We start from the raw sequence: 26,747 nt of genomic DNA, 5'->3' as shown, positions 1-26,747 counted from the left end.
CGCAGTGAGTATATGAACCATCCACAAAAGCTGCCTCAGTGTGATCGCTACCCAGGCACACGAGGCAGCATCTATAACCGTCAGTTTTGGAGAGATATCGACCGCATCCAGGAACTACATAGAGGCGGAACGGCATCTTGAAAAAGACGCGTCCTGAAAAGGACGTTCAACGCCTGCTGTGTGTTGCTCTTTTATGAGTGAAAACAAACTCTTTTAGAAGGGAAAATACTCTTTTAGAAATATGCACTCTTTCAGACAGAAGTGCCCTTGAAGCGCCCAGGTGCTTGGATTCTGTCTGCCTTTCATGCAAATTCTGTCTGCCAATTTCTCATTGGCCTTTTCTCAAGTTCAGAGGTACGCGAGGCTCTCAAGTAAGACCCCTTGTGTCACTACATTCGACACAACGTCGAGTGAGAGACAGAAGGGGAACCCTAGGGTTTGTCCATAACTGTCCATTATCTCCCACTGTGATGTGCTGTAGCTGTAGTAACAAGTTATCTTCATGGTAACGTCTGCAATTTGATAAGCTTTCTGCACTTACCACATGCTCAAATGAGTGATTGAATAAAGAAAAAGGTTTGAGGTTTGGAAAGCAGGATATTAATGTCACCAAAATAAATTCATGTGTGCAGCAATTTAGACCAACAATTTACTGGGGCTTGCCATAGTTATATAGAATGCATAGTTATTGTAGATTTCTTGTTAGTGGTGCATCACTATTGCTTAGCGTTAGGGATTGGAGCAAAATGGTTTTCAGTCAGATTTAAGATTTTCATCTGCCAGACAATAAAACGGAGGCGCAATAGCGGCCATACTGTATAGAGACATGTTGCAGTGAGTTTTACATGTGCATCAATCACATTGTCTTTAGAAAATTAAAACGGATTTGTAGTTTTTATTATTATCAAGGACTCTTCCATTGGTAATATTCTGAGTTTTGTCTATGAATTGTGACATATTACACAACTTTAAAAGTGGTGGTGGTGTAGTGGTCTAAACCACATAACTGGTAAACTGGTAATCAGAAGGCCGCTGGTTCGATCCCCACAGCCACCACCATTGTGTCCTTGAGCAAGGCACTTAACTCCAGGTTGCTCCGGGGGGATTGTCCCTGTAATAAGGGCTCTGTAAGTCGCTTTGGATAAAAGCGTCTGCCAAATGCATAAATGTAAATGTAAATGTAAAAGAGAAAAACGTAAAAACTTTGCTCTTTCCTTCAACATTATCATGTCAATCAAATTCCATCATACGCTAACATTCCTGAACAGTGGATACAACACCCTTTCTCTCAAATCTCTCAATACATTCCCTGTTTTTGAGGGTGAAGTTTTTTCACCAATAATAATTCATCTGAAACAGGATCCTGGATAACTGGGTGAGAAGACAGACTCTCACAACCCACAATGGGAACCACTTGCTTGAATAAAAGGACAGGGAAGAGCTCAAACCTCTCTCATTTTAGCAGGAGATGGGTGAAACCTGGGTTGAAATTACAGGTGAAACTCGAAAAATTAGAATATCGTGCAAAAGTTCATTAATTTCAGTAATTCAACTTAAAAGGTGAAACTAATATATTATATAGACTCATTACAAGCAAAGTAATATATTTCAAGCCTTTATTTGATATAATGTTGATGATTATGGCTTACAGCTTATGAAAACCCCAAATTCAGAATCTCAGAAAATTTGAATATTACATGAAATCAATAAAAAAAAAGGATTTTAAATACAGAAATGTCGGCCCTCTGAAAAGTATAATCATGCATATGTACTCAGTATTTGGTTTGGGCCCCTTTTTCCTCAATGCGGCGTGGCATGGATGCTATCAGCCTGTGGCACTGCTGAGGTGTTATGGAAGACCAAGATGCTTCAATAGTGGCCTTCAGCTCTTCTGCATTGTTTGGTCTCATGTCTCTCATCTTTCTCTTGGCAATGCCCCATAGATTCTCTATGGGGTTCAGGTCAGGCGAGTTTGCTGGCCAATCAAGCACAGTAATACCATGGTCATTGAACCAGGTTTTGGTACTTTTGGCAGTGTGGGCAGGTGCCAAGTCCTGCTGGAAAATGAAGTCAGCATCTCCATAAATCTTGTCTGCTGAAGGAAGCATGAAGTGCTCTAAAATGTCCCGGTAGACGGCTGCGTTGACTCTGGACTTAATAAAGCACAGTGGACCAACACCAGCCGATGACATGGCTCCCCAAACCAACACAGACTGTGGAAACTTCACACTGGACTTCAAGCATCTTGGATTGTGTGCCTCTCCATTCTTCCTCCAGACTCTGGGACCTTGGTTTCCAAATGAGATGCAAAATTTGCTCTCATCAGAAAAGAGGACTTTGGACCACTGAGCAACAGACCAGTTCTTTTTTCTTTAGCCCAGGTAAGACGTTTGACATTTGAAGCCCATGTCCAGGACCCGTCTGTGTGTGGTGGCTCTTGATGCAGTAACTCCAGCCTCAGTCCATTCTTTGTGAAGCTCCCCCACACATTTGAATGGCCTTTTCCTGACAATCCTCTCCAGGCTACGGTCATCCCTGCTGCTTGTGCACCTTTTTCTTCCACACTTTTCCCTTCCACTTAACTTTCTATTAATGTGCTTTGATACAGCACTTTGAGAACATCCAGCTTCTTTTGCAATTACCTTTTGAGGCTTTCCCTCCTTGTGGAGGGTGTCAATGATGGTTTTCTGCACAACTGTCAGGTCAGCAGTCTTCACCATGATTGTGAATTCAACTGAACCAGACTGAGAGACCATTTAAAGGCTCAGGAACCCTTTGCAGGTGTTTAGCTGATTAGAGTGTGACACTTTGAGCCTACAATACTGAACCTTTTCACAATATTCTAATTTTCTGAGATTCTGAATTTGGGGTTTTCATAAGCTGTAAGTCATAATCATCAAAATTATATCAAATAAAGGCTTGAAATATCTTACTTTGCTTGTAATGAGTCTATATAATATATTAGTTTCACCTTTTAAGTTGAATTACTGAAATTAATGAACTTTTGCACGATATTCTAATTTTTCGAGTTTCACCTGTATTACTCCAACATTTTGTGCTTTGAAAGAAGTGTGTCCTGATAGCAGAGGTCATTTGCTTCCTGTTGTGCACTAACATTTTTAGTTTTTTTAGCATGAAAAGAGATGGCAGCTTGAGTCAAGGTCTTACAACTGAGCCAAATTAGTTGATGGCTGAATCTCATGAACATTAGACATGACTGGATCTGATATACACTCACCTAAAGGATTATTAGGAACACCTGTTCAATTTCTCATTAATGCAATTATCTAATCAACCAATCACATGGCAGTTGCTTCAATGCATTTAGGGGTGTGATCCTGGTCAAGACAATCTCCTGAACTCCAAACTGAATGTCAGAATGGGAAAGAAAGGTGATTTAAGCAATTTTGAGCGTGGCATGGTTGTTGGTTCCAGACGGGCCAGTCTGAGTATTTCACAATCTGCTCAGTTACTGGGATTTTCACGCACAACCATTTCTAGGGTTTACAAAGAATGGTGTGAAAAGGGAAAAACATTCAGTATGCGGCAGTCCTGTGGGCGAAAATGCCTTGTTGATGCTAGAGGTCAGAGGAGAATGGGCCGACTGATTCAAGCTGATAGAATAGCAACTTTGACTGAAATAACCGCGGTATGCAGCAAAGCATTTGTGAAGCCACAACACGCACAACCTTGAGGCGGATGGGCTACAACAGCAGAAGACCCCACCGGGTAACACTCATCTCCACTACAAATAGGAAAAAGAGGCTACAATTTGCAAGAGCTCACCAAAATTGGACAGTTGAAGATTGGAAAAATGTTGCCTGGTCTGATGAGTCTCGATTTCTGTTGAGACATTCAGATGGTAGAGTCAGAATTTGGCATAAACAGAATGAGAACATGGATCCATCATGCCTTGTTACCACTGTGCAGGCTGGTGGTGGTGGTGTAATGGTGTGGGGATGTTTTCTTGGCACACTTTAGGCCCCTTAGTGCCAATTGAGCGTCGCTTAAATGCCACGGCCTACCTGAGCATTGTTTCTGACCATGTCCATCCCTTTATGGCCACCATGTACCCATCCTCTGATGGCTACTTCCAGCAGGATAATGCACCATGTCACAAAGCTCGAATCATTTCAAATCGGTTTCTTGAACATGACAATGAGTTCACTGTACTAAAATGGCCCCCACAGTCACCAGATCTCAACCCAATAGAGCATCTTTGGGATGTGGTGGAACGGGAGCTTCGTGCCCTGGATGTGCATCCCACAAATCTCCATCAACTGCAAGATGATATCCTATCAATATGGGCCAACATTTCTAAAGAATGCTTTCAGCACCTTGTTGAATCAATGCCACGTAGAATTAAGGCAGTTTTGAAGGCGAAAGCGGGTCAAACACAGTATTAGTATGGTGTTCCTAATAATCCTTTAGGTGAGTGTATACTGTGTGTATCAATGAAAAAAAAAAAAACATTTTACCAATTAAGTACATTTCATACAAAAATGATTATCTAAAATTATATAGAAGTCCAGACATTTAATGCCATCCTTTTTATGATATTTTTTGTAATTCTCATTATTCTCTTATGATTCTAATTTTAATTCCCATTACTTAAATACATTTTTACAGTAAAAAGTAACTGTAATAAAAAATGTGTTTGTTTTTTTTAGAAAAAGAAACAAATCAAAGGCAGTACAAAAATACAACCACAATTTAATTTATATAATGTATATCAAAAACATCAAAATGTGTGTGTGTGTGTGTGTGTGTGTGTGTGTGTGTGTGTGTGTGTGTAAAAATGTGCTAAACTGTCATAGAAATGTCACATTGCAAATGCATTATCCAAAAATAGATTACATTTTTATTTTTAATAATAATAATAATAATTATTAATATTATTATTTTGTGGTACATTTAAATGGGGCATTATAGTTTCATGACCTTGGTTGGCATATAGGTAAAGTTGTTTTAAAAACTGGATATAGGCTTATAAATCTCCCCATTACGTATACCTGTGAAACAAACTGAGATATACAGTACTTTGTTGAAATCTGCCAAAACTCAAAGTGTACGTGTGGACTGTCAATAGTCTAATCAATGGATTTCAGTCTACAGGAAATGTGTGAGATAAACCTCAACACTCAAGATACTTCCCTATGTGGCAATAGAGATAAACATTCCAGACATCAAACACATTGAGTTTAGAGATGAAGGAAGCAGGAGGCTTATCGAGGCCTATGATAACAAATGGAACACATCAGGAACTAGTCATGGTAGATTTTGTGCAAAAGAGCTCTTCAAAGGCAAATGGATTATTAGTTTTAACTACACCTATCCACAATGTAGTGCAAGGAAAAACTGAAATTCTTTGACAAAATCAAATACTTTACTAAATAATTTTTATAATTCTTCAATTGTTTTATTATTATTGTAGACTGAATCAACCTGCTAGATTTTCTCATATTTCAATGAGTGCTAGTACACATTCTTTATGAAAAATGAACGAGCAATTCACACAAACACTACCCATCTACAGCAACGTTTGGTTCCGTTCACACCATAGCTGAATGTGGCCCAATTTCTTTTTACTCACATCATGTGACACAGATCTGTTGATTCATTGGATGATTGAATGAACAGTCACAAGCGCTTTGAACAGGGGCGGTTTTAGAGGAGGGCTATGACAGAAAATGTCAGATAAATATGCTTTACAATGTCATTCTTCATTCCAGCCCACGTAATAATAGTATCCATTTTGTTTGAGAATATTTAGCCAAATACTGCGCCTTTCACGGCAATCTCCATTCATTCCAGTGGGGAGATCTGCAGAGCTTGTCAGAGCGAGCAACGGTACCCAAGGGGGGCGGAGCTTAGCGAAGGGTCAATTAAGTGAAATATAATAAAATGACCATTAACAACCATTGCATCAATGACTTTTTGGCTATAATTTTTTAAGCTCTGTGTTATGTTTAAATGACTTTAAAAAATATATATAATTAAATGGAGTAGGTAAAGGCCTGTTAATATATAAAATATAAGACTTAATATTTTGTCATTAAAAAAAATGTGTTTTGGTATAAGTCATCATTATTTTCCAAAATATGCTAAAGACATATGCACAGTTTAGAACAATTTACAAAAATACACCAGGTTTTAGTTAAATTCATTGGTTTAAAAACTTCATTGTGAATAAGAAATAAATCAGCAATGCATTGTATTGCATAACAGTAAGAAGATTCAAAACATTTTTTTAACATTCTTTGTATTTATGGATAACAGGGAGGTTTGGTCCATAATATAAAAAAGAAAAATTATATTGTTACGTTAATTATTAAGCCAGTATAATATAAGATAATACCACGCCTGATATGATGCAAACAGACTGTAAGTAGACCATTGATTATGTACAATAGATTTGCATATCATCAGGGGAATATTGACTGAACCAATAAGATGTAGTAAAACTCAAAATATTCCACAATATGCATAATTGGGGAAGAACAACAAATAACTTATTTTGCTCATATGGACACATACAATTATGAATAATGAGGCATAAATCCAAACTCGGTAGCATAAACTTTCTAAATTTAAAATGTGCTTGTTTCTTCAGTTTTGTGTGGGTGCTTGTGTAATCTAATACCCAACACATTGGGTATTATTATGGTCATTATAATAGATTATTAAATCTCCTAATCGATGCATTGAAGTTTCAGCAGAATAATGATTAATTTTACACCACTACATACTATAATTAAGTGTCAAAAATCCTGTAATTTCATTTAGGTGTGCAAGCATATGTTTTTGGTGGCAATTGCACACCCAGGCACACCTGTGGCTACGCCACTACTTCAGACCTGTCTCTAAAATTGGCTACATTAAAAAATGTCATGTGAACAACCTTACAAAAAAATAATAATTATTGGGACACATTCAGCTACGGTGCCTTTTACCTTTAGATCATCCAGTGAAAGGATGCCTCTGTTGTAGATTTAAAATAATCAAGTCCTTTAATCTTTTGACTGAGATGTCTCAAAATAACAGTCAGGTGAAACAACATTTTAATAACTTGAAATAAATACTCCAGTACATGCATGATTAAAATAAAAAATGAAAATAAAAAAATAGGGGATGGGCAAAAAGAAAAACAAAGCACGTTCAAATATAATTGTACGTTTTGTAAATAGTGTAAAACCTGTGGCACACACTCACAGCAGCTTTTACTCATTACAAATTCACACATGGAACACAAGCATGAGCACAACTCTGGATATTTCACATCTCAATGACATCCATTCAGCTAAACACTGAGGTAAACTTTCAATTTCATTTTATTAAGCCTTCTGTGAGTAACCACTTATAGCCAAATTCCCAACCGAAAGAGGGTAACATAGATTTGCAAAAGTTGTCAGTTTTAGTAAAGTTATTTTTTTCTCCCACATCACATCTAGAAATGAAGAAAAAAATAAATAAATGTCTCTTCTGACCTCAAGATATGTTAATGCCATGATGAGTTAACTTAGACACAAACACTACTTACTCAACAGGGTCATACTATATTGGGGAAAACCTGATTAGATTCTTTGGTACTTCAAATAATGTGCCAAGGGGTTGGTGTTGTGTATGTTAAGGAGTTTTAATTCACAGAATGAGAGTTAACTGGCGGTAGAGTTCTTGGTGAGGATCGTTCCCTTAGTGCCTGAGAAAGGAGCGTGCATCCATCTGAGACGGCGCAAGCAGAGTTCCGCAGTCGCTCCCGGTAGATGGGCATCTGGGAGCTGCTCTCGGGATGCTGAGAGATATCCCTGAGGCCCTGGGTCAGCAGCACACAGGCCGACACCACACTCATGGCTCCGCCCAAGATGGCCGTTTGCACTCCCTTACCTTCAGGGGTGATGCTGGCTGCTTTGCCAAGGAACTGCGGCTCGGTGGCAAAACCTACCAAGGCGTGCACAGCCTGCACGAGTGGTCCGCTGAACAGGACACAGCGGTTGCGAGTCAGCTCACTGGGATAGGCCTTTACCTCCCTCACACATGCCAAGAAAGCTGTGGCACTCGTGGTCATGCACTTGACACTGGCTTTGAACTGCTCCTTGGCAAACTTGTCCTTGGATTTATCACTGGCCAGAGATGATGCGTCCGTAAGGGTGGTGAGGTTCTTTAGGATATTCTGCGACAACTCCAGAAGGAGCTGTGGCGTCAGGTCAGCCAGAGCCGTCAGGCGGAGAGTGTTGCAGGCCTGCTCCACTTCATGCCGGCACCGGGTGACTTTATAGCGGTCCACCAGGCCAGTAACAGCAGCTTGTGAGCCTGGGGTCTCCACTGCTGCCAAATATGCCGCGTGTGCTGAATACTCCGTCAGCGACACCACGAGGTCCCCCATCTCCACCAGTAGGTCCCCAACCTCCACATATTTGCCCATGTTGAGCTGGCTCTGAATGTCATGAACAATAATGGACAACTCCTTCGTTCTGGCGATCACTGTGTCACGACATTTCTCAAAAGTCTCTGCTACTGGCAGGCCGTCGGATTGGACCACTGGCCTGGTCTCGCTGGACAATAGGAGCAGGTCTGCCACCAGCTGCATTTTGCTTTTGCATGCATCACAGATGTATGAAAGTCTTTTCCTTTGTTGCAAGTTGCCACTAAGGATGTTGGTAGGAACCTCGCTATCTGATTTTCCGGAGCCACTACTAGCCATAGTAGGGTTCTCGCACTAATGTTTAAAATTTTGTTTTCCCTTTTTCAAAATAAAGAATACATCACACGTTGACTTGTGTGAATACGTAACATTTTCTTCAGTTTGAAAGATCGCCTTCTCTGGGAAAAGTAAAAACTGGCCAAAAAGTGTTCTATAATGTCCTTCAAAATATATTGACAAAGTCCACTATTCGCTTCTTTACAAACACACAAGACACTTATTTCTTTGAGTAAACATTTGCTATCGCATAATAATATTAAACTTCACTCACTGTACTTGAGAATAAAGGCCTGATTTCTCATGAAAGAAGTAAACCTGAAAAAAGTAAATGGATTTTTCTTTTTTAAGCAAATGTGGACAAACAGAGGCTTGGGAGAGCTATAATTAAATGTCCTTTCAATTGAAAAACTCTGAATTGCCCAAACTTGGGGGGATCAGTTTCACAGGTTGCTTCTGTCAATGTTGCTCCAACAATACAAAAAACTATAAACACTCTTTTAAAGGGCTACTGCAGTGCCGTTTGTATCAGAGAACGCCCAAATGAAGGCAAAGTGCAGGTTGACGGACAGACTTCCAGAATTGCAAACTTCTGGCTTGCTTAATCGGGTCCACTGTATATCCAACATTGTTTTGTTCTTATATCGTGACATAAATGCATTTAAATTAATGTCCGGCAGGATGACAATGACCATATAGCTGAACACGCGTAACCCTCCAACCAAAGCGCGAGCGCCGACCAAGCGCCCCGCCGCCTCTGCATCATCATCACACGACGCCTCCAAAATCCATAAAACGCTCGCAAACGGCTTTCAGCCGTTTCTTTTTCGTACACAATCCAAGTTCTTTGGGCAAACTCAGTTCCTTGAGCATATCTATTGTCCATACTCCCTCCTCAGCAGAAAATCAACGGTTGTCCAGTCGCAGAGAGTTTCACTTTTACATACAATTTCTTTAACGCTTGACAGGTTTGTTGCTCTTTCCACAACCAAGAAGGTTCGGTAACGAACTTCGGTCGCTATTGAGACTCTTACGGCGGTTGTAGTCTCCCGCTACATCTTGCGTATCAGGAAGCGTCGGGAGGGTGTGGCTGAATAGCCTGTTAGCTTCCCTCAAACTCTGACTCTTTTGAGCACTCTACGACCATTATTCCAGGTCATAGAGCATTAACGTGAAGCAAAATCACTCGTTTAAATTCACCAGTTCCTCGACTGATACGCTTATATGCCTGAGGTAATGTTGGGCGCATAAAAAGTGGAGTTCATTTCTCACCAGTCATCGTTTCCCGAGGCCCCAACGTGAGACACTATACCGGTCTGAGTGCAAAAGTTACACCCAAAGAGCGGCCGCTTCCAGTGAAATTACATTCTGTTTCCTCTCTTTGTTTTCAGGGTTTCCTTGTTTTGCCGTTTTTTTCCAGTTTGCGCTTCCCTGTATATCTAACAGGTTCTCTCGCTTGTGGGTATTTAATACTTTCACAATGTTCGCATTCAGAGCGGCATAGAGAGATACCATTTTGTTGTTTAGTGGAAACGCCGGCAGTGTTTATTTATTTCGTTTTGAACGCAATTTCTGGAATGAAATATTGTTCGATTTCTTTCCTAATTAATTGCTGCTAAATATCAATGCTTGTTGTATAAAATTTCAAGTGCTTAATGACATTTTAAATTTTAATCAAAGATTCATTGTCAAAATAGCCTATTTATATTATTTTATAGCTTTTATTCAACATCTTTTGCATTTTGTTGGTAAGTATACGTACTTGTGTCGAGGAGTCTTTATTTATATTTTTTCTCTTTTTCCTTTTCCTTTTTTTTCTATTTTCATTGAGCCCCAAATTTCCGTGTTTGGGGCATGACTATTTAAGAATGATGGTGGTAGCAAACTGATATTGGTAATAATGCACTCAAGCCAATCTCATGAAAAGTCATAAATATTTGACTTTGCTATTTCGTGTGGTCTCGTGCGACGTTGTTCACATAAACTCGTACGACTTCAACGCATGCAAATTCCCGGATGCATAATGCAGAAGTATGCATGATTTCTGCACACAAGGCTTAAAGGACATACTTATTAATAGGATGCCCTTACCCAAACCCCTTATCTAACTTAACTGATCTGTAGAGTGTGTAAACATGATAGGAAGTTGTAATGTAAGAACCAAGTAGTCGCGTATTAGATGGAAACATTGTCCAGCGACGTCATTCTCTGTAGTGAAATTCGTAGGAATTCAAACAAGTACAGTTGCACAATATCAAACGAATTAGCCAAATTTAGAAAATTTGTACGAATCCTGACGTTTTTCGCCATGAGAGTGTGTTGGTCGTACTTGTGAATTTTGACTGAGCAGTCAGTTTGTATGCATTTCCGTAGCCTACTGTTAACAAAGAATAATGAAAGGTTTGTCAGAAAATACAGTTTTTCATATTCAGCTGGTTTATGAATTGACAGGTTTGTGCAGCAAAACTACATTTCCTATCATATATGAGGATGCACAAGAATGATAAACAAAGAAACACTTACACCTTTGCTCTTAATTTTGTTTGGTTCTAAAAAAAAAGCTTTGCCAGTAAGTGAAAAAGAGAGAAAGAAAAATGAAACTTCGAGTCTGTCTTTCCGACTTAAATCACTTGAACTCACATAACATCATATTAATGATCTCCGATCTTGAAACTGCAAACTTCCCAGGACGACTTGAATGCACCATGAGTTGTATTAATCGCTTACAAAAAATGTTCACCCTACTGAGTTCAAAAAACACCCAAACTATCTTTAAAACAGCAGACTCATCTTGGGAATGGAAATAGGATTCATGCTGCAAAAACTGATGTAAACACAGTGAAGTACTTCTCATTGGATAAAGGCAGACATTGGAATTGTGAAGGAGCAAATAGGAAACAACAGGAGGAGCCGGTTCCCAGAAAACTCTCACTCTTCAAACATGGGATGGGGTCTCCAGGCATTTACATTAATAAGCTATAGAACCAGGGGTCAAATATGTTGAATCTAAATAGTGCAAAATTAGAATACCCCCCACCCAACATGTATAAAGGACATCCAGAAATACTAATAAATGCTAAAAGAGACCCTGGTTCAAAACATATTCATTGACATTGAATTCTATAAAAGTCCATTGACCAGTTTAAAGCAAAATATGTTAATCGTATTCAATGTAGAGCCCCAATATAGACCTTGTATGGTCTTCATTAAATTCAAACTGAATAAAGCTACTGGATTAAACAAAGCATTTGTATGTAGTGCGTAAGATCTGGGGTGGGGGCTGAGACTGCAATACTGCATGTTGTACAGCTGCGCGGGGCACTGTGCCATTGGGTGGGGTGTCCTGAGAGGAAACAGTTCAGATTCTGTTGAATGAGCCTCACACTTGCGTCTCATGCACAACCACTTTAGAGAGAGAGGCCCAGCCACTGAAGTGAGCTGTAAGAACATGAAGTAATTCAGTAAGCAACAGTTTTATTGTCATTACCCGTTCATTTTGTATCAAAATAAATGAGCTATAACAGGCTTGTTTTAAGACTCTTGTGCTTGTCAGTATCTATTTTCATTCATTGGAGGTAATGGATATAAAAATAGCTTTTAAGGTATTTATAATGTGTATGTTATTTAACTCCTTATAAGACAGACGAGAGCTTAACAACAGTAGTAGTAGTAGTCATTCAACGTGTGTAGTAGGATGTGGAACTGTTCTGCTGGTGGGTATGCAAACAGGTTGAACAAATTAATCAATAAGGCAAGTTCTGTAATAGAATGGTATCCAACCTAAAGAACATAAAGTGTAGAGGACCTGGGTAGCTCAGCAAGTATTGACCCTGACTACCACCCCTGGAGTCGCAAGTTCAAATCAGGGTGTGCTGAGTGACTCCAGCCTGGTCTCCTAAGCAACCAAATTGGCCCGGTTGCTAGGGAGGGTAGGGAGTCACATGGGGTAACTTCCTCATGGTCGCTATAATGTGGTTCCCGCTCTCAGTGGGGGCGTGTGGTTAGTTGTGCATGGATGCCACAGAGAATATCATGGAGCCTCCACACGCGCTACGTCTCCAAGCCACGTGATAAGATGCGCGGATTGATGGTCTCAGACATGGAGGCAACTGAGATTCATCCTCCGCCACCTGGATTGAGGCAAGTCACTACACCACCACGAGGACTTGGAGCACAATGGGAATTGGGCATTCCAAATTGGGGAGAAAAAGGGGACAAAATAAATAAAAAAAGAACATAAAGGGTAAAGGTCCAACCCACTCCACAGAATATTTGTAGAAGAACATCTCTTGCCTTTACTACTGTAAAACTTATGAAGCTTCAAATGTTTGTGCTTGTTTCTTTTTTCACTATCAAGCAGTATTACTACACTTTTACCTAATTGAGCAGTAACTCAAGGAAATAAATATTCTACATACTTTAAATTCTGATTCTATGGGTTCTATGTTAAGGCTTATAGACATTTAGAACTTTGAAATTCTTTTGAACACTTACATTAACCTCATTAGTCTCATTAACATACCATTGAAGTTACATGCCTGTATCAAGAGTTCACATTGCTGGCTCAGCCATGTCATAATAATAATACACCTCATTCATGCCTTATCTACATTGGTTACGGCATTTGCTACTAGACAACACAAATTTCTAGCATTTGAATTCTACCATACAAATGATTTCAAATGAAAAGATACAGTATATTATATTATATACATTCATTTAATTCATAAAAGATAAAATGCAACTGATACAGCAAAATTATTTGCAATAATGCACATACTTTTCTGTCCTCTTCAGTTGAAGATATTGAACACCAGTTTAGAAGTATACAATATGTTGTTATATTTTGAAGGTTCATACTTACTGTTTCAGGTACGTTGATTAATTATTTTAGCCAAGTTTTACATCCACAAAAAGAGGCTCTACAAGCCTTTGTATAAAACAGGGCTAAAGGTCCCCAGGTTAAAGCCACATTTAATATTATTTTCTCCCAAAACTCAAAATATTCCTGATCCATGAGATCATTGCATTCAATGTCAGGTTCATTCTGAGGTAATTTGATCTAATATTTAATCATTTTAACCATCCAATAAGTCAAAGGATTGAATTTGGGGTAAAAAGCCCTATTGTTGCAGGGGTTAAGGGCCACCCATAAATCACATTGCTGTTCTTAAGTTGGCCGAATAGATTTGTTATGAAAATTTTTCAAAGTGGGCTCACATTGATTTATTCAATCACAATGAAGATTAATTTGTTCATAGAATACTTGAAATTATATGAAATGCCATACGTTTAAATAAACAAGAAATGGTGAGTGAGAATATACCCTTTATATATATATATATATATATATATATATATATATATATATATATATATATATATATATATATATATATAAAATATGACTATTTTATTTTTTTATTTCATTTAATAAAAAAAAAAAAAAAAAAAATCAGGGCGACACGCCCCTTTCCAGAATCCTATGACGAAAGGAATAATTTCATCCAATCAGCGAGGTACAAGTTTAAACATGGCGTCTCTCGTCAGCTGCAGAAAATTATCAGTGTTTCTTTTTCTTATATTATTCATATCGGTGCATTGTACAAACACAAAACCTAAGAAGAAAAAAGACATACGGGATTATAATGATGCTGATATGGCAAGATTGCTGGAGGAGTGGGAGGTATGTTTACAATGGACCAGAACGCGCTGCTGCATCCGAGAACGGGGCTTGTCGCATGGGGAAGTTGTCACAAGGACTATATCTAATAAATAAAGTTTACTTGGAGTCAAAGTTCAGTTTCAGTTCAAAACGGGCTAATTAATTATATCCTTCGAACATAAAACAGTATGCTAATTTTTTTGGTTATAGCTTTTGGATAAACATTTGAATAAAACCACCGTGGCACATAATGAGTCGTGTATCAACTATAGACAAAAATTGTTTGTTCTCAGGACAAGAGGATTGTTAATAAATGTTTGGTCGGCGCAAGCGTTACATTTTTATGTTGTTGTATGTGTTTTATATGATTTGTGTAGCTGTTTAATTGCATTAGATGTTTTGATGACAATTTTGTGTGTGTCTCTGTCTGTCTGTCTGTCTGTCTGTCTGTTTCTTCATTGTTGTATTAATTTATTTCCACAGTATCAGTTGTCTTATTCTTTCTTGTGTTCAGTTGTAGTATACTTATGTATTTCATAATAAGATGACAGACTGTACGTGGATTCTGGCCTTGCTTGCACAAAGTCAGACACCTCTTAATGTCTTCATCATTTTTGTCTCTCTGTGTAATCATTGAATAGTGTTTCTTACTGTCAAGTCTCATTCACACATTTTATAGGGACAAAGGTTACCTTTTAAATGTGAAACTTGAACGAACATTGTTCACATAAATTATCTGCATAACAGTAAAACAGTCAAGTGGTGCCACATTAATTTAGACATAAAAGGCATTTAAGATACAAGGCATATTAAGATCTGACGTAAACGTAAAAAATGTTTGGCTTCATATATTTGCATTAAGAATATCAATCTACAATGAACAAAGTTTAAAAGATTTGCAGTTTTATTACCCCTCATTCACAAGGTGACAGTGCACACATGACCATTTTTTGTAACACACCATCAACAATAATTAGGAATGCACCAATACCATTTTTTTCTTTCCCTGTTTGATTTCGGTACCTGAGCTCTCAGTATTGGCCAATCCCGATCCGATACCAGTGTTGTTTTTTCTTAATAAGTTTAGAAAATCTATACCTAAATGTGTAAAACAAATTGGGTATACTCTTTTATATGGAAAGAAACACAAACCTCTAACTACATATTGTTTCGTTATAAAGGTGTAGTCTACTAGGTAAAAAGTATTGTTAACTGGATAATGTAGCAGCAAAATTAACAGTAGTTCAAGTGAAAGTCTTCTGTTGAAAAGAAGTCATTAATTTTTTGCAAATTATTTTTTTAACTTTTATCAAAGGATTCAGATCTCGCTTAAGTTGTAAGATATCTCCACATTTTATGTTATGTTTTGGTACTCCGTCAAGTTAAATGTTGTAATTTGTAAACAAATAATAATAGTAATATTAATAATTACGATTATTGACTTTTAGAATCTTATAATACAATAGTAATATATTTCAGTCATGCACCTTTAACTTTAAAAACCTGGGGCTTTTATTTTGAAGGTCGGAACATTCCAGGAATCCTGTAAGTGTCTGTTTGTGGGCTAGTCCACAGTAGTTTAATTTGCTTCTTATTAAAAAATTTGTTTAAAGGCTCCTCCGGTGTCATTCTCAATGTACCGAACTATTCAAGCATATCAAACTATTGAGTGTCTACATCTGAGATGAAGTTGTGTGGAGCGCATCATCACGTGCCCAGAAAGCTTGCTATGAGTGTGTCAAAAGAGCAGCGCCAATCATTGAATTGAGTTGTGCATGCAGAATATATATTTACTTAATTATAAAGTGCTTTAATTAAAAGTTGCCTTTTGCTATTTACAAAGCTATTGCATGTCTTCAAGAGACTTTGAAAAAAATAGTCATGCTTTTATGTGTCTTATTTTCTGGAGCTTGACAGTAACAACCTTGACTAACATGGATCTTCGGACCAATACCTGATCCTTCTAAATACATCAGCACCGATACCGATCCAGGTGTCAGATCAGTGCATCCCTAACAAGAATTTGTTCATAAGACAAAGCTTTTTTACTTGAAAATGTGCAATTATCTATCATCGAATAATGTTCGGCCAGTCATCAATTTGTCTGGTTCTATCAGGGCATTGTTGCAATGATAAATTAAATTTAAATATGCAAAAGCATTGATGAGATGTAGAGTCTCGCTTCCTATTTTGCGGCATTGCTAGCAATATAATTAAGCCGATTTTTTTTTTTTAATGTTGTCGAACACAAAAATCCATTAGTTGGGTTTTGTGAGGCCATTTTGGAGAAGACTCAACAAATTTAACTCTTGGATGAGTTGTGAAAAAAGTTAATGATTCTGTTCTAATTTATGGAAAGGGGAATGGTATTTGTAATCATTGATTCCAGAAGCCCCCAGGAAAATCTGGAGAGATAAACCATGAGTTTAAGCCAAAAAATAAATAAAACCGAGATTAAAACTGTTTTGATAAACAATGTGATTAAAACTGTTTGGGTTAGGTGATTCAAACCCTTAAAACCAACCCAATGCACGAGAATTCATCACAGAAGTACTTCATACCAATTAGTTAATTCGGTCCACCAATGAGAGATGCTTCCCTAGTGTTCTGTAGTTGCCAATGTGGCATTTGTTAATCCTAAACTGTGTTTTTGTCATTTTACCCCTAACCCCATCCATAACCATACAGTGTAACACCTTATAGTACCCAAATCATAAAAGTTCTGATGTGTAATATGGAAGAAAGCGCCACTTCCGGGTTACGAATGAGTAGTACGTTTTCGTACGAATGAGGTGGTACGAATTCAGTGCTCACTAGTATTGTGAAGAATTCTCATGAGACTATGTTGATTAAAACTTTTCCATTACATCTGGAAACAATTATTTTCTTTCAATGTGTTGCTTCTTTAACTTTTTGCAGAAAGATGATGACATTGAGGAGGGTGACTTGCCCGAGCACAAAAGATCTCCTCCACCCATCGACTTCTCCAAAATAGATGCGTCCAAACCAGAAGAGCTCCTGAAGATGTCTAAGAAAGGAAAGACCCTGATGGTGTTTGCCTCCGTGTCGGGAAGCCCGACAGAGAAAGAGACGGAAGAGATCACCAGCATGTGGCAGGGAAGCCTCTTCAATGCCAACTTTGATGTTCAGAGGTATCAACCGTATTTCTATGCAGAGAAAAGTGGCCCCAAAAAGTATTTGGACATGAAAGTCATTCTTAAAATCCCATTGCAAATAATGGATGCTAGACCTTTTCTTCTCAAGCTAACTTCACTTGTCATTTTTGCATTGACTTTTAACCAACGGGTACAAGGTGATTTTTAGTGGATGTATGAAGTCTGTTCCCCTCAAGTTCAAACAGGCTACTCCAGCAGAGTACGCACAGATGTAGTTCAGCACATTAAGTAAGGACCTGTTCCACTACTAACCTTTTGAAAACCAGAACATTTAAAAAAATGTTTTTTAAACATTAAAAAACAGATTTTTTTTATTCTGAACAACATATCTCTTGTTGTATAATTTGAAACCTGATTAACTTTTGTCAACCTGATAAAAGTGTGTCGATGTTAAACTTACCAAAAATATACAGGCTGTGGACATCCATGTGTGTTGTGTTGTCTTCATGGGGCATTAATCATGGAAATTAATTTGGGATCCTATGTGACTTTAATTTGTGTTATGGGATAGCCAAGAACAACCATCAGTTTTGAAGCTCTCCTAAAAAAAAGCTCATTCTTTTCGATCTCTTAAAGGAATATTCCGGGTTCAATACAAGTTAAGCTCAGTCGACAGCATTTGTGGCATAAGATTGATTACCACAAACATTTATTTTGACTTGCCCCTCCTTTTCATTTAAAAAAGCAAAAATCTGGGTGACAGTGAGGCACTTACAATGGAAGTGAATGGGGACAATTTTTTTTTATTTAAAATACTATTTCAAAAGTATAGCCACAAGACATAAACAATATGGAGAATAATAGAAGAATTAATGTGTGCTTTTATAAAATAAGCTTTTTATTACATTTATAAACCCTCCAAAAATTGGCCCCATTAATTTCCATTGTAAGCGCCTCACTGTAACCTTGATTTTTGCTTTTTTTTTTTTTTTAAAGAAAAGGAGGACATTTTTGTTGTAACCAACATTATATCACAAATAATGTAAATTGAGCTTAACTTGTATTGAACCCGGAATATTCCTTTAAAGCAGAATCTCTATAGTAACCTTTTTTTTGTTGATCAGATTTGTAGTGGGATCTAACCGTGTCATCTTCATGCTGCGTGACGGGAGCTATGCCTGGGAGATTAAAGACTTCCTGGTGGCTCAGGACCGGTGCGAGGACGTCACTGTGGAGGGACAGGTGTACCCTGGGATAGCTGCCAAGAAAGATGGCAAGGGGAAGGAACAAAATGAGACCAAGAAGAAAGGAGGCAAGAAAGCAGCCAACCAAGCAAATAAAAGCAAGCAGGAGCTATGATTCACAGGCCTCTAAGGCCTAATGTCTTTATAAAACACAGGACTGAAGAAAGGTTTCGCTAACAGGTATTACCAATGTACTTGATGCCAAGGTCACTAGAGGTTGAATAAAGTTAACTGAAGTTAAATCATTCATCTTTGATTTAGAGCTCTGTTTGATCATTTTTCTGTATTACTGTGACTCTTTGTTTCATGGGATGTCCAGGAATGATTTCAAGAATAAACCATTTTTATAATTTCATGCATTGTATTGTTTATTGGTGTCAAACATCTCTGTTCAAGTCCGTTTGTCTTCAAATACATAAAAAATGCAGTGTTTGAAAGAATGATCTGTACAAGTTAAGTTCTGTTGACAGCATTTGTGGCACAATACTGATTACTAGAGACAATAAAGGACATAAAATTCAGGTTTTTACAAGTTTTTTGAGTCCCTCACAATAGAAATTTATGGGGCAAGGCAGTGCAGACCTTATTCACGCTAGCACCATCTTTGATTTTTAGTGGGAGTGTTAATGAGGCTGTGAGGGATAGACTTACCATCTCTTCAATGGCACAGGTGCTATAAAGCTCCTAGATCACATCTGGTTTTCCACAACTCGTGTTGTCTGGAGTTCTTTTTATACTGCATGTTCTTGGACCAATAATTAATCAATGTTTTGTCTGCGGAACAATCCAGAAACACTTTAAACTGCAGTACAGCCGATGGAAGAGACTGTAAGTCTATCCCTCACCTCTTCGTTGTCATTTCCATTAAAGATCAAAGGTGGCGCTAGCACGAATAAGTTCTGAAATACACTTATCATATTTCCATCTTGTGGCTATACAAATGTTAAAGGGATAGTTCAATCAAAAAGAAAATGTTCTAAGTTACTCACCCTCATGCTATCCCAGAAGTGTATGACTTTCTTTCTTCAACAGAACATATTTGTATCTTAGCTCAGTAGGACCTTATAATGCAAGTGGACGGAGATCACAAAAATCACAGACAATCAGCATAAACATAATCCATATGACTCCAGCTGTTAAATTCAAGTCTTCTAAAGCAACACAATCACTTTTTGTGCGAAAAGGTCAGTATTTAAGTACTTTTTAAACTCTAAATCATTGATTCCGGTCAGCAGTGGTTTGAGCATGTGATGTAATCGCATTGGGATGTGAGATGCGAGAACAGACGCAAATGCGAGACATCGGAAGAACAGCGCTGTTTACAACTGAGGAGCAATGCTGTACAGAAGCTTTGTTGGTTTTGGGTTAGATCTGTGTTTATCTGTTTCTTTACTCAATGGTCCATTTGTGTGCTTATCCTGGATGTCTCAACCAAGAGAAAAATGTGATATTATGTCACATGAGAGACCACGTGAACTCTGCCCTCTCTTGAACATGCATACTGCTGCTTACTGGAAGTGATGACTTATATATTGATATGTTTTCATACCTAAAGTGATCATATTGCTTTAGAAGACATTCATTTAACAGTTGGAGTCGTATGGATGACTTTTTTGCTGACTGTTGTTTTTTGAGCTTCAAAGGTCAGAACATTTATTATGTGAGCATTTCTGTAACGGCTGTAACTGGGATTTTCACACATGTGTTTTTAGTGTTTTTTAGAGTTTACTCAGAATGGTGCCAAAATCAAAAAAACATCCAGTGAGTGGCAGATCTGCTGACAGAAAGACCTTGTTGATGGGAGAGGCCAACGGAGAATGGCCAGACTGGTTCGAGCTGACAGAAAGGCTACGGTAACTCGGATAACCCCTCTGTACAATTGTATTGTGCAGAATAGCATCTCAGAATGCACAATATGTCAAACCTTGAGGCAGATGGGCACTTTATTGGGATCATAGTGTTCCTAATAAAGTGATTGGTGAGAGTACAACACTGAGTGCATGGAGTAAATGCCACCCACAGGAATTGCATTGGTAATGCAGAACCAGAAGTTCATTCACCTACAAAAGTAGTCCCACTTCAAATTGGAAAATTTTTTGTTCAAATAATACAATTTTCCTGAGATTTAACTTGTATTGAACCCGGAAAATTCCTTTAAACCCTCTTTTGAATCTAGACCCTCAGTCTAGACAAAGAGATAACAAACTGCAGGCAAAAAATTCCTTTCCTGGCTGTCCACATTTTCACATTTTCTCATACTCATTCACTCTTTTCTTTCATGGAATGCCTGTTGGTGTGTCTCTTCTCATTCCACAAGCTAGTACATGAGCGGTCTCGGCTCAATTGCAATACAGAATATATGTTATCTGACTTTTTTTTGACAGTTTACATGAAAGCATGTTGTAGAAGGTTGTATTTGGAAGATGTGGCATAAATGAACTGATCTGGAATCAGTCAGACAGCTTCTGGGAAAGAAAACGTATTAAGTAGAAGCAGAATCACTGCCCCACTTTGAAAGAGAGCAATCAATCATGCTTTACTTTTTGTGGCACAGCATGCCATTGTATTGGCTATAATTTTACACAGAAAAGGTTAGTAAGCGATTTTATCATGATAAAATCATGTTAACACTTGTATTGTTTATAGTTTGTGGCTATACTTTTGAAATAGTGATTCTTTTTAATGTTCAAAAATTGGCCTCATTCACTTGCATTGTAAGTGCCTCACTGTAACCCAGAAAAAGAGGATTTTGTGGGAATCAACATTATGCCACAAATGCTGTCAATTGAGCTTAACTTGTATTGAACTCAGAATGTTCCTATAAGATCAGGGGCACAATCCTTTACGTAGTTTCCATACTGTTTGTGCATGTAAGAATAGATTTAGCAAGCATCCCTTTTTCAGTACACTGTATTTTAAAGATATTTTTGTAAAAATCCAAATAACTTTACAGATCTTTATTGTAAAGGGTTTAAAAAATGTTTTCCATGCTTGTTCAATGAACCATAAACAATTAATGAACATGCACCTGTTGAACGGTCATTAAGACACTAACAGCTTACAGATGGTAGGAAATTAAGGTCACAGTTATAAAAAATTAGGACAATAAAGAGATCTTTCTACTGACTCTGAAAAATACCAAAAGAAAGATGCCCATGGTCCCTGCTCATCTGCATGAATGTGCCTTATGCATGCTGCATAGAGGCATGAGGGTTGCAGATGTGACCAGGGCAATAAATTGCAATGTCTGTACTGTGAGATGCAGCACAGTGCTGCAGGGAGACATGAAGGACAGCTCTTTGTCCTTGCAGTGGCAGACCACACGTAACAACACCTGCACAGGATCGGTGCTTCCGAATATCACACCTGTGGCACAGGTACAGGATGGCAACAACAACTTCCCGAGTTACACAAGGAACGCACAATCCCTCCATCAGTGCTCAGACTGTCCAATGTAAACAATGTAAAATGTAAAAAAAAAAATATATTTTCCCCAGAAATGTCTGGGAACTTGCAAGTGCCTTGGTGGAAGAGTGGGGTAACATTTCACAGCAAGAACTGGCAAATCTGGTGCAGTCCATGAGGAGGACATGCACTGGAGTACTTAATGCAGCTGGTGGCCACGCCAGATATTGACCATTACTTTTGATTTTGAAAAGATATTCAATTTCTGTTAGTCACATGTCTGTGAAACTTGTTCAGTTTATGTCTTAGTTGTCGAATCTTTTTATGTTCATACAAATATTTACAAATGTAAAGTTTGCTGAAAATAAAAGCAGTTGAAATTGAGAGGATGTTTCTTATTTTGCAGAGCTTATTTCCAGAATGCAGGGTCCACCCTTGTCTGGTATGGCCTCCATGGTCATATTTCCTCACCACTTGCTGAAAAGTGAAAACATCTTCATGGTCCCCACCCCAACACGAACAGTGTGTAGATGCATACCATGAATCCCCAATGTGCTTGGTTTATAGTGTTAAGTTGAAACACATTCAAGCCTCAATGTTGAGACTACTGAAAAGGCTTTGTGTTGGTGGGAAGCAGTGCTTTGGACCCAACAGTTCACTGCAATAAAAAGCTGCCAGTCTCATCTATCACCTGAAACAGGAACAATCAAACAGGTACAGAAATACAGGTGGGCCACGACCCGGGTGCATCCAAATGGTACATGCCTGGTACACCCGCAGTACACAATTTTGTGTAATATGACATATCGCTCCAAACTGAGAAGGCAATTTTACTTTGCCTACTGCAATGCTACAAAACAGCTTGGTTGAGTTCTTTTTGGCCCAATAATTGTGTCTATCAGTTACTTTTTAATACTCAAGTTGTTGTGGTTTTATGTAATAGCCAATAATTACACAAGTGTCATTTATCCAATCCTTGGTTTCTACAACTATACATCTATTCTACTGCAGTGATACTGAGCACTTCCATATTTACAGTTTATTGGATATCAACAAATATAAATGGACATGCAGTATTACTCAAAAGATGTGAGGGGGAAAAAAAGGTGTATTTATATACAAAATTCTTTATTTTTTTATGTAAAGTAATACATTTTTATTACTTTGAAATCAGTTACATTTACATCACATCCATATACAACTTGAAGTCCTGTATATTTGAATTATGCAATAAAGTGAGAGTTTTTACAGATAGGGCAGAAATACATTACAACTTAGGAGTCCATTAAAAGATGTCCCTTCTGGATTTGTGTAATAGTGCCTGTACAATAAATACGTATAAAATATATCTCTGTTATCAATCAGGATTTTTTTTAGAAATACACAAAACATACAAAACACTTACACTCTCCGAAAAAAGACCAGCTATTTCGGCAAAGGGACACTGTCGTACTTCTTGCCAAAAGGAAGAAAAGCCAATTTGTCACAGATTTGATCATTTTATGATAGACTGACATATACTAATGCTCAGATTCGAAGCCATTCAATTTAAGACTGCATTGCTTTTCGCTGGCTCTCTTGTACAACACAAAAGAAATCAACCAAAAACTCTTGTGCATGAAAAGTAAAATGAAGAAACCTCACAACATATACAATCTTAAACCTCCTTTTTTTTTTTTTTTTACATATTTAGAAAAACCACACCTTGTTCGGGATCACATGAAGGCAAACATCACTGAGAGGGACAGAAATGAGGAAAGTTACGTGTTAGTTTTACATTTTTCTTTTTTTCTTGTGTTAAAACTCAAGTATAATCAATTGACGCCACAATCCAAAAATCACTTAACATCCACATTGTCACATACAATGGAATCTGCTGGGAGGGGTTACTAGGTAACATGAAGACATGCTCTGTTCTGATTGGTCCTTTAGGTTCAGTAGTCCTGGCTTTGTGGGCGCAGCTGGCTGCGCCGGCAGTGGTGCTACTGAGAGTCCGAGTTTTCCTAGGGCATGCTGGTTGTTTTCATAGCTTTATCATCTTAACCACTGGAATGGGCAGCACTTGGTGAAGTTTGGCCCGGTCTTCATCAACAGTCATCCTCACCCAGTCTGGCCGGAAGGAACCTTTGAAGCCAACGAAGACTATCTTATCTGGAAAATCACAAAATACATTTTTAAAGAGAGTTTGTATTTACAAATACAAACAGCTGTTTTACTCTTTTTCTTTTTTTTTTTTTTAAAGTAAGTTCCTTGTCTTATTGTGAACAATTTATTGTTGCACGTTATTTGCAATCAAATCAATTCCTGATGGATAAAATCAAGTCCTACATGTTCTCTCATTGGATAACCTTTTTCAATTGGAAATACATCAGATTACAGAAATAAAATGGGTTGCGAATGTTGACCGAACGTTGACCGATCGTTGACACGTTACAAAAATCCTGGTCAAGACCAATTACTCTTTGGTTTTTATTCATATTGGATTAGTGGTAAACTTGTATGTTAATTACTGGTAGTGTTCATTAAGATGTATGAACACTTCAATGGAGACATGGTATGTTGTTGTCAAGCGGCGAAACATTTGGTGTTGTCTACAAACTTTGGATTCAGAACCCAGTGGGAAGAGCTTGGAATATAAACTTCAGAGGCTTCACCGGCTGGAATGACAATTCTATGTGATAAATATAATTTGTGAAGGGAGGGGTGGAAGGAAGGACCCTGCTGCTCTGGTATGTGTGTGTGCAGTCCAGCCCAGAAAGCAACTTATCCTCTTCACACACGTGTGGTGTGTTTCTCATAGACTGAAAGCTTCACTGTCTGAAGAACCAGTATAATGACCAAATACCAGTGGGATGAAATCTTTTTCTATAGTGCAGCTTCAACATACAGTATTATATTCACGAGCAATTATAATAAATGTAATGTTTACTACTGTATAAAACACACACTAATTTTACTGGATATGTTTTTAACCATGATAACGTTCCCTAAAAATAGATGCCATCTTTTCGCCAAATTTTATGGCAGCTTTACATGTATCCTAAGCAGAGAGTACAATTTCATAATATACTGTGATTAACTCCATGATGGGGGACAAAATGAGAGATGAGTACGCTCATAATTCATCCAACAAAATCTAATGAAAAACTATACAATCTAAAATCTATTTTACCCATTATTTGAGTGCTATTTTTTATGTTTATTAGAGAGGATCATTTTGTTAGCTTAGCAACATGCTAACAGCGAACTATTGAAATCAACTGAGAGTCAAGTCACTTTGCGTGAGGAGTACTTTTTTTTACACCAAAGCCATCTTTACACTGGCAAGGTGGCAAAGAAGCAGCATTTAAACTGGCATTTAGACTGGCATAGATGGTTTAATGCTGCTCAGAGCAGGCATACATTTACACAGAAATTACAATTGCATACATAATATGAGATTAAATTTTTTTATATAGAAATATGAAATTAATGAAAATATGAAATGATACCTTAAATAAGAAACTAAATTATGAAATACAAGCTCTATCGTAATAAAAACAAGGCTGATCTAAGGTGGGTTAGAGCAGGCTTAATTTAGACTTATAAGGCTTTTATGCTGCATTGCATCTTTATACAGAATTTCAAGCAGGTACAGAGAAGCATTAACTTGGCTGTGTAAAGATGCCTCTAGATTTGCTGCCTATGTAGTGCACTCCAAATCAATCACTTATGAGTTTCTACTGTGTTTCATTTAGGATGATGCCTTAGATGCAACTTGGTTTAATATGTTGTTATCTAATGCAGTGGCATTCAGTTGTTTTTATGTGTGGCCTAGTTGTCCCAACACTTTTGTACGGTCGCATGTATTGCCTGGCATGCACACTTGTTCCAAAACTAAAGAGTGCAAATACTGTATGTATTGGCAAGCTGTGACTTGCATCCTGCAGTTTTTTTAATTAAATTTAATTGAAATTTTTCTTACCTTTCAACCTCACTGTCGGGTCTGCTCCAAGGGTCTCAAGAACTTTGGTCCATGGCCCCCCGGTGACCAGTCTTCCTTTAGAGGTGATCAAAACCACTGACCTGGAAGTACAACAACGAGTTTCTATCAGCCACAGCATTTACGTCAAGCAGGGGTGTAGGAATGATATTAAACCAGTGTTTCTCAACCGAGGGTCCGCAGATTTCTAGTAGTCTGTGGCATTTCAGGGGGCATTTTTAGAAATCTTTACCTAATTACTGTAAAACCCTTATCTAAAATGTAATAGCTTGGTATAGGTTTTGAAGGGCGTTATTTCAGTGTGATTAATTATATACAAGTATGTAAAACAATGAATGCAATTTATCATGTCCCCGGACCGTAATAAGGAATATTACGATCATCGGTGCAAATAAAGCTTGTAACACCTGTGTTCATCAGGGGGCAGTAAGCGAAACTCCAGCTGTACAGGCAACATGCAGCTGTACAGAGAACAATCCACAATCAGGCTTTTGAGAAGCGACAGCACAAGATGAGAATGCATTCTTGTGTTCAAACACAGCTGGATGGAGTGCAATTCAGAATGCAGGCATCTCGAGGCGTGTTTTTATAACTTTCAAACTACGTTTAACTTAAAACTGTGACCTAAAAAACATAA

General features: G+C 37.9%; 3 protein-coding genes across 3 annotated transcripts in view; 1 reads left to right on the top strand and 2 right to left on the bottom strand.

Moving 5' to 3' along the window:
• Positions 1 to 4,990: 4,990 nt before the first annotated feature.
• Positions 4,991 to 10,180, bottom strand: tlnrd1 (talin rod domain containing 1). The gene has a single exon (XM_052127991.1). The coding sequence runs from the start codon at positions 8,699 to 8,701 to the stop codon at positions 7,637 to 7,639; it is 1,065 nt and encodes a 354-aa protein (XP_051983951.1). The 5' UTR covers positions 8,702 to 10,180; the 3' UTR covers positions 4,991 to 7,636.
• A 4,044-nt stretch (positions 10,181 to 14,224) lies between these two features.
• Positions 14,225 to 19,226, top strand: mesd (mesoderm development LRP chaperone). Its single transcript, XM_052135108.1, has 3 exons — positions 14,225 to 14,384; positions 17,283 to 17,515; positions 18,604 to 19,226. The coding sequence occupies exons 1-3, from the start codon at positions 14,232 to 14,234 to the stop codon at positions 18,836 to 18,838; spliced, it is 621 nt and encodes a 206-aa protein (XP_051991068.1). The 5' UTR covers positions 14,225 to 14,231; the 3' UTR covers positions 18,839 to 19,226.
• Positions 19,227 to 23,274: 4,048 nt separating this feature from the next.
• cemip (cell migration inducing hyaluronidase 1) overlaps positions 23,275 to 26,747 on the bottom strand; it is a 177,300-nt gene continuing 173,827 nt past the window's right edge. The window contains exons 28-29 of the mRNA XM_052130572.1: positions 26,093 to 26,193; positions 23,275 to 24,279 (exon numbers count right to left, since the gene is read on the bottom strand). Coding sequence (XP_051986532.1) covers positions 24,152 to 24,279; positions 26,093 to 26,193 — 229 coding nt within the window. The 3' untranslated portion in view covers positions 23,275 to 24,151. The remainder of the gene's footprint in view (positions 24,280 to 26,092; positions 26,194 to 26,747) is intronic.

Source organism: Xyrauchen texanus, chromosome 1 (assembly GCF_025860055.1).
Source record: "Xyrauchen texanus isolate HMW12.3.18 chromosome 1, RBS_HiC_50CHRs, whole genome shotgun sequence".
Classification (NCBI taxonomy): Eukaryota; Metazoa; Chordata; class Actinopteri; order Cypriniformes; family Catostomidae; genus Xyrauchen; species Xyrauchen texanus.
Note: the sequence above shows the minus strand (reverse complement) of the source record. Positions and strands in the feature narration are given on the sequence as shown.

What these genes read in the sequence shown, in the direction of transcription:
- mesd (XM_052135108.1), top strand. Translation starts at nt 14,232, where the DNA reads ATGGCGTCTCTCGTCAGCTGCAGAAAATTATCAGTGTTTCTTTTTCTT. An exon ending in GATTGCTGGAGGAGTGGGAG is followed by an intron (nt 14,385 to 17,282) that starts GTATGTTTACAA and finishes AACTTTTTGCAG; the next exon opens with AAAGATGATGACATTGAGGA. An exon ending in GCCAACTTTGATGTTCAGAG is followed by an intron (nt 17,516 to 18,603) that starts GTATCAACCGTA and finishes TTTGTTGATCAG; the next exon opens with ATTTGTAGTGGGATCTAACC.
- tlnrd1 (XM_052127991.1), bottom strand. Translation starts at nt 8,701, where the DNA reads ATGGCTAGTAGTGGCTCCGGAAAATCAGATAGCGAGGTTCCTACCAAC.